The sequence below is a fragment of the Chrysemys picta genome, chromosome 13, assembly GCF_011386835.1.
Source record: "Chrysemys picta bellii isolate R12L10 chromosome 13, ASM1138683v2, whole genome shotgun sequence".
Taxonomy (NCBI): domain Eukaryota; kingdom Metazoa; phylum Chordata; order Testudines; family Emydidae; genus Chrysemys; species Chrysemys picta.
In genome coordinates this window covers 6,186,956-6,194,276 of record NC_088803.1, presented here as the reverse complement: position 1 = coordinate 6,194,276, position 7,321 = coordinate 6,186,956, and the positions used below count along the sequence as shown (strand labels likewise).

General features: G+C 54.4%; 1 protein-coding gene across 1 annotated transcript; it reads left to right on the top strand.

The window, feature by feature from the left end:
* Positions 1-950: 950 nt before the first annotated feature.
* On the top strand, positions 951-2,737 carry LOC135975428 (uncharacterized). The gene is made up of 4 exons (XM_065566475.1): positions 951-1,179; positions 1,331-1,660; positions 1,986-2,087; positions 2,715-2,737. Exons 1-4 carry the CDS (start codon positions 951-953, stop codon positions 2,735-2,737), a joined length of 684 nt encoding a protein of 227 aa, XP_065422547.1.
* The last annotated feature ends 4,584 nt before the right edge of the window (positions 2,738-7,321 follow it).

Sequence of the window (7,321 nt, the reverse complement as noted above, 5' to 3'; positions counted from 1 at the left end):
AACCAATTGTCCTTGTTGATGGGAGCCATCAAGCTTCCAAACCATCATTAATGGCCCACACTTTGCACAATTACAATAGGACCTTAAAGTTATATTTCACATTTCTAGTTTCAGGTACAAGAGTGATACATTTATACAAATGGGATGACCACACTCAGTAGATTATAAGCTTTGTAATGATACCTTACAAGAGACCTTTTGCATGAAGTATATTCCAGTTACATTATATTCACACTCATTAGCATATTTTCATAAAACCATATGGAGTGCAACATCACAGTCCCACCAGAAAGGACTGGGGGAGCTGGTCCGGTTCACCCCAATTGCCGGCAGAGTGCGGTCTGATGGTGCCGTAACCACAGCAGGGGTGGCAGGGAGGGGCCGAGCGATAGCAGCCCAAAGGAAGCAAGAAAACAAAGGGGATGATATGAGCCAGGCTGGGCTCATTGGAGGCTGGCCATGGGGAGAAGGTTTCTGACCATTGGGGATGGGATGTCCTGGACCAGCCTCCGGCAGGAGCTATGGGGGCAAAGACCCACCATCCCCAGCTCCCCCCAGGCTGCTCGGAGACCCTCTGTGGCAGGTGGCTGGGACTGAGGCACGTTTTCCCCCCAGATCCCTCCCAGGAAGCCCTCGGTGTCCCTGTCTCGGGCCTAGCCGGCCTATGCGTCTGGAGACAAAGTGGAAATTAACTGCTTGGCTCCCCCCATTATGGGTTTTACCAGAACAGGGCACTCCTAGTATCCCCGCCAGGAAACACTTCATCTTGGCGGATGGATCTTCAAACCAAAACCACCAGAAACACCACCCAGTCCTTCTCCTCCACCTACATAGAGCTGATCTAGCGGAGGGAAGTGCCCTCCCATGCCAGTGACCCCATCTCCATCTCCGTGTTCCCGGTGCTGGCTGACCCATCCCTGCAGCTAATCCTGCCCCTCCTGCTCTAGGTGATGGGGCACAGGGTGACGGCTGACAGCGTCATCCCAACTGGGTCCTACGTCCCATGGGCCCGCTGGGTGCTGAGAGACAGGGAGCCACTTCCAGAGCCTCTGGGGACCCGACTCCCCCTGAACATCACCCCCAGTGACAGCAGGCCCTACCGCTGTGGGTACAGCTCAGAGCTCCACGGGCGCCACCTCCACTCACCCTCCAGCGAGCCGGTGCCACTGAGCGTGACTGGTACGGACACCCACAGTGCCCATTCTACATTATAGACAGCCCTCCCCCTCCCCTTGTTGCCTTAGTGTCCATTATACAGTATTGCCGCTCCTTCCCCACACTCAGCACTGTGGTTTCTCTGTTGACCTCTCCCCTGTCCTGCTCCCCTCAGATCCCCCTCCCCAGCCAGTACTGAGTGTGGATCCCCCGTCCGGAGTGGTGAGCGAAGGGCTCCCCCTGCTCATCACCTGCATAGCCCCTGGGGACACCAGAGAGAGGAGGTTTCACTTCTACAAGGACGGAGCTGAGATCGTCCCTGGGGACACAGGGTCTGAGATCAGCACCACAGAGCCCAGCACAAGCTCCATGAACTTCTCTGTGCTCAGCGTCCCACGAGCCAGTCCCAGCAACACTGGGGAATTCACCTGCGGGTACGAGGCAAACATGGGCAGGACGTGGATCCCATCCCCCAGGAGCCAGGCTGTGAACATCACCATGACAGGTGAGGCCTGTAATTGCACCCCACAATAACCCCAGAACCCCAACATCTGCTAACCCCAGGGGAGACCCTGGAGCCAAGACACAGCACATGTTGGGGGGGCGACAGAACCACATGCAGCCCCAAGGGTGCAGTACCTGAGAATGACACCAGTTGGCAGCATTTCACCATGGACAGTACCAAGAGCATCTGGCAGGCAAAACATCCCTCCTTAAAGGGGAGGGCCCAGATTGTGCCCTGCCCTGGATGGGGTCTGGAGCAGTTAGAGGGTCCCTGGATGCTGCCCCCCCTTGTTCCTGGCTGTTAACTCATCCCCTCCTTTTACCAGCCTGGTCTCTGCCCATCCCCCTGGTGGCCGGGTGCGGTGGGGCTGCCACGGCTCTGGCGCTGCTGCTGCTGCTCATCCGCCTCTGCAGGAAGAAGACGGCAGGTGCGTGAAGCGTAGGATGGGGGATGGGACCCAGGCGTCCGGGATGGCAGCACAGGGCATTCACCTCTAGGGGGCACCGCAGCTCTCAGTGCCTGTGGGGGATGGGACCCAGGCATGAGGGACAGGAGTGTTCACACCTAGGGGGCGCCTTCAGCGCTCTCAGCCCCCACAAGGGGTGACATGGGATAGCAAGAGCCAGTTGCAAAGGACTGTGGGTAACTGGCTAGAGCAGGACCGCCATGCAAGGGATCATGGGTAGTTGGGTACCACAGGACTCTGGTGCAAAGGACTGTGGGTAACTTGGCACAGCAGACTCCTGATACAAAGGATTGTGAGTGATTTGGCTTTGCGGGGGAGGAAATACCAGGACTGGGCTGAGCCCAGCCAATTTTGGGGGTGGGGCAGGACAGGGGATGGGACCCAGGCATCCAAGAAGCAGCACCTCACTCCTGGGGGAGCCGTGCAGGTCCCAGACCCGGGGGCGGAGAAACTGGGAGGAGGGAAGGGACCCAGGCGTCCGGGATGGCAGGGTGCTCCCCAGTAGGGGGCACCGCAGCTGGGGAGAGACGGGGATAAGAGACTCCGTGGAATCTCGCTTTAATTCAGTCTCTTTCCTTCCTTCCCCAGCTAGCCGCCGGCTCTCCACGTAAGTTCCCCTGGGTTCCCAGGCCTCTCTGTGGGGCCGGGAGCCATTTATCCCTGGGAGGGCAAATCTGTTCCAACAGGTCCCTCAATCTCCTGGGGATAGAACCCAGGAGTCCTGGCTCCCGACTGCCTCCCCCCCCCCCCCACCCGCAGTAGGACAAAATTCTCCAATTCCCCCCCAGTTCTCTCCTGCTGTGCCTCGCAGCCCCCTGGTGGTCACGTTGGGAATAGCAGCCCCCATCCCCTCGGCCCAGCTAATCCCAGCCGTCCCTCCACTGGCAGATTGAGCCCCATATTGATGCCCCTACCCCCAATTCCCTTCCAGGTCCTACTGGAAGAGCAGGGAGCTGCACTGGTCATGGATAATAAGATGGTGTGTAATGGGGAGGGGTCTGGTCTCCCTGGCCCCACCCACACAGAAGAGTGGCTTTAGGGTTGCCCCCCCAGTCTGGCTCGCTCACACCCTCTAGTGACGACACCAGCACATAGCGGGTCAGACAGCCTGGATGGGGGCTGGGCATTGAGTTCCAGTCCATGGATCCAGGCAGCGGGGGAGTCAATCTATGGGGGTACGTGGCCAATAGAAAATAAAGAGGGGGATTTCTGTGGCTGGGACACTGAATGATAAGAGGGGGCTGGGGCCCATGTTGGGCATTGGATGGCTACATAGGCCATGGGGATGATCTCAGTGGGGAACACCAGGGGAGATCTCAGGGGAAGATGGGGGGCAGGGAGATGAGACTGGGGCAGAAGGGGGTCAAATAGTGTACAGGACAGGAGGGAGGTTGGGGGGAATCATGGGGGAGGGAAAGGAAAAGAGAATGAAGGAGGGAACTGGAGTGTAACCGAAGGGAATGAGCGAAGGGAATGGAGCAAAGACAGGAGAAATCGCGGGGGGAGGGATAGCTCAGTGGTTTAAGCATTGGCATCCTTGAGGGGGCCACTTGGAGATCTGGGGCAAAAAAAAATCAGTACTTGGTCCTGCTAGTGAAGGCAGGGGGCTGGACTCAATGACCTTTCAGGGTCCCTTCCAGCTCTATGAGATAGGTATATCTCCATATCATTATTGTTATTGTTAAATAGAGAGAAAAAAGAGGAGAGGAGGAAAAGGGGGAGGGAGGAAGGAGGCAGAATGAAGGAGACCGAGGAGGACAAAGAGGACGATCGGCTAGGAAAGGAGGAGAGAAGAAAAAGTGGTAACCCAGAATCCTTTGCAGCAGCGTGGGGAATTGGGGGTCGTATGGGCTGACCTGACCCCACCCCCATACAAGACAGGGGCCCCCAACAGCGTCCTGCCCTGCCACTGATCCTCCACTTCTGCCTTTGCAGGTCAGCCGACATCTCTGGAGTAAATATATGTGAGTAACGACTGCTCTGCCCCCCCGGGGCAGCCCCCCGAACCTCCAGGGCCTCGAGTGCCTGTCCCAGCACCTCTGGGCACTTGGGGGGAGGCACTGCCAGCCTCCCCTTTAAGAGGGGGATTTCTGACTGCCATACCCTGGCTTCAGTGGGATACGATGTTGCATTTCAATTGGTGGGTTTCTCCCCCAACAGGCTCAGCGCCCAATATCCTACGTCGCTCTAAAATGGTTCCCCGTTCAAACTCCTCGCACTGAACACAGCAATCCTGAGACCTTCGCTTTCGGCCGAGGCCCCAAGGTCCACTGGACCGTGAAGGCTCCTGTTTAATGGCTGTTTCCCCTTCTCTTCACAGGTGGTGTCACAGGAGGGACACAGTAAGTTGCCCCAATTCCAGAGGCCGATACAGTCCCACCCCTCAGGGACTGGTTCTATCTGTCCCTTGCAGGGCTGTTCATGCCAACCCACCCCAGCAACCTGGCCCATCCCATAAAAACCTCGTTGCTTGCGAGGGGCAAGGTGAATGGCCACCGCAGCCTGGCATCTGATCCGGGTAAATTTTCTAGGTCCCCAACTTCTAATCCAGGGGTCAGCAACCTTTGAGAAGTGGTGTGCCGAGTCTTCATTTATTCACTTTAATTTAGGGTTTCGCGTGCCAGTCATACATTTTAACGTTTTTAGAAGGTCTCTTTCTATAAGTCTGTGATATATAACTAAACTATTGTTGTATGTAAAGTAGATAAGGTTTTTAAAACATTTAAGAAGCTTCATTTAAAATTAAATTACATTAAAATGCAGAGCCCCCCGGACTAGTGGCCAGGACCCGGGCAGTGTGAGTGCCACTGAAAATCAGCTCGCGTGCCGCCTTTGGCACATGTGCCATAGGTTGCCTACCCCTGTTCTAATCTGTGGTCCCGTAATCTGCCATACAACCTCCTAGTGGGATGGTTTCAGAGTAGCAGCCGTGTTAGTCTGTATCCGCAAAAAGAAGAACAGGAGTACTTGTGGCACCTTAGAGACTAACAAATTTATTAGAGCATAAGCTTTCGTGGACTACAGCCCACTATGCATCCGAAGAAGTGGGCTGTAGTCCACGAAAGCTTATGCTCTAATAAATTTGTTAGTCTCTAAGGTGCCACAAGTACTCCTGTTCTTCTTCTAGTGGGATGGGGCATCTTCTCCCCTAGGCCAAGCTGGTAGGAACTGAGTTGAAAACAACTAGGCTTGGCAGAATTCGATTTTCATTTTTCTGCAATTTAAATGGATAATATCAGTGGTTATTTTTAAGCGTTTTTACCCCCGATTTTTCCTCTTCACATGGTCAAAGTTGCAGGAAATTCCGAGCAGGGCTTAGACTCTAATTATTTAATGACAGGAGACATTGAGATTCAAAAAGATCAGAGCTTGCTAACCACTAAAACAAATTGCCAATGTCCCATGTCAAAACAGGCAAAGTCGATATCCTTAAAGCAAACGAATCAATTCTCAGGCAGCATTTTCTTACTTTGCCTATTTGTAAAATTTGATCATCATCAATGGAAATATTTTTTAAATCCGTTTGTGTGTGTGCGGCAAAGTTGACTTTTGCCGATGTTGACCAAGGAAAATCTAATGCTCCCAAGCCTACAAATGAAAGAGAGAACAAGGAATGAATGAATGAGTTTGAGAGGAGATGAATGAGAGAGAGGATGAATGGGAGACAGAATGAAAGAATGAGACTAAAGGAGCGGGTGAATCAATGAAGGAAGGAAGTAGAAGAGATGACTGGGAGACAGAGAAGGAAGGGGTGTGTGACAGAGGAAACCAAAGAGAACAGAAAAGTGATTATGAGAAAGAATGAATGAAAGAAAAAGAGATGATTGAGAGAGAGAGAGAGAGAGAGAGAGAGAGAGACTGAATAAAGGAAGAAAGGAAGGAAAAATGACCAAGTTTGCAAAGAGATGGATGAGAAAGAAAGATGAATGAATGGGAATGGATGATTGCAAAAACCAAAATCTATAGTAACCTTGACGCAACCACCGAACCCACCTACTCTATCCCCAGTGCCATTCCCCCGATGACCGTACATCTTCCTGCCCTGGGATCAGAACCCCAGCCCTGCTCAGCAGACCCTGCGCCACCACTGATGTTTGGTTCTCTCTCTTTCAGACCCATGTATGTCAACGTACCCTTCAGGGCCAGCACAGGTGAGTAACACTCCCAGGTGCCCCCACAGGTGATGGAAACACATACCCCGCTGGTGGGAGACATGGGGTCTGCAACCATGGGGTGGGGACTCTGGGGCACTTACCCTTTAAGAGGGGAATTTCTGACTACCACGCTCTGGCTTCCTTGTGGGTAACTCTAATCTGAAGTTGCCACCCAGCAGTTAAAGATGGGAACCACGGCACAGAGGAGATATTTGCCCTCTGGGCTCCTCTGGGAGACCAGACCGCAGGGCAGGGGGGATGATCTGTTGTGTGATTAGCTCTGCAGCAGCTGAGCCGTGATGGGCAGGTCCAGCCAGTGACCCACACCCAGACGGCGCGGCCCAACAACCCAGGAGGGAAGCCTGTAGTTGGTCGAAATCCCCAGGAAAGGGGCAAGAGAGAAGAGGATGCAGATGCCAGGGTAGGGCGCAACTCCTCGGTAAGATCTGGAGAATGCGCCCCCCCTCTGAGCCCCACATCCTGCTCCTTGCAACACAGCTCCCCTGTCACTGCATAGGGGTCAGCAGAGACACCAAGGGGAGAGTCCCCCTTCTGAGCCTCCCATCCTGCTCTCCACAGCACAGTGCCCTCTAGTGCCACACTGAGGCATTAGGATCAGCACAGACTGCAGGGGGAGAGCTCCTCTACTACAACCCCGCATCCAACGGCCTGCAGCAGAGCACCCATTGGTGTCGCACCAAGGCATTGTGACCTGCACTGAGCAGAGAGTGCCCCCTACTGAGCCTCCCACCCTGCTCCCTACAGCACAGCACCCCCCTCCCCGCTGACATGAGGCCCTGTCTTTTCTGTCTTAGGCGAGCAATACCGTCTTTTCCATGCTGACTCCCCCTAGCTCCAGGGCCCAGCAGAGAGGAGGAAAGTACATCTCGGAGGATGTGGTGTACAGCGAAATCCCCTCCTGATCACGGCCTCCGCCACACCCCGTCCACATCCCACCCTACGCTGAGAACACCTCGCATAATGCCCCATCCCCCCAACCTTCCCTTCCCTGTAAACCCCGCTAACGGCCACAAACTTCTT

Bases quoted from the DNA above. Each gene is read 5' to 3' on its own strand.
- LOC135975428 (XM_065566475.1), top strand. From the start codon at position 951: ATGGGGCACAGGGTGACGGCTGACAGCGTCATCCCAACTGGGTCCTAC. The intron at 1,661-1,985 runs GTGAGGCCTGTA...TCCTTTTACCAG, and splicing joins TGTGAACATCACCATGACAG to CCTGGTCTCTGCCCATCCCC. The intron at 2,088-2,714 runs GTGCGTGAAGCG...TTCCTTCCCCAG, and splicing joins CTGCAGGAAGAAGACGGCAG to CTAGCCGCCGGCTCTCCACG.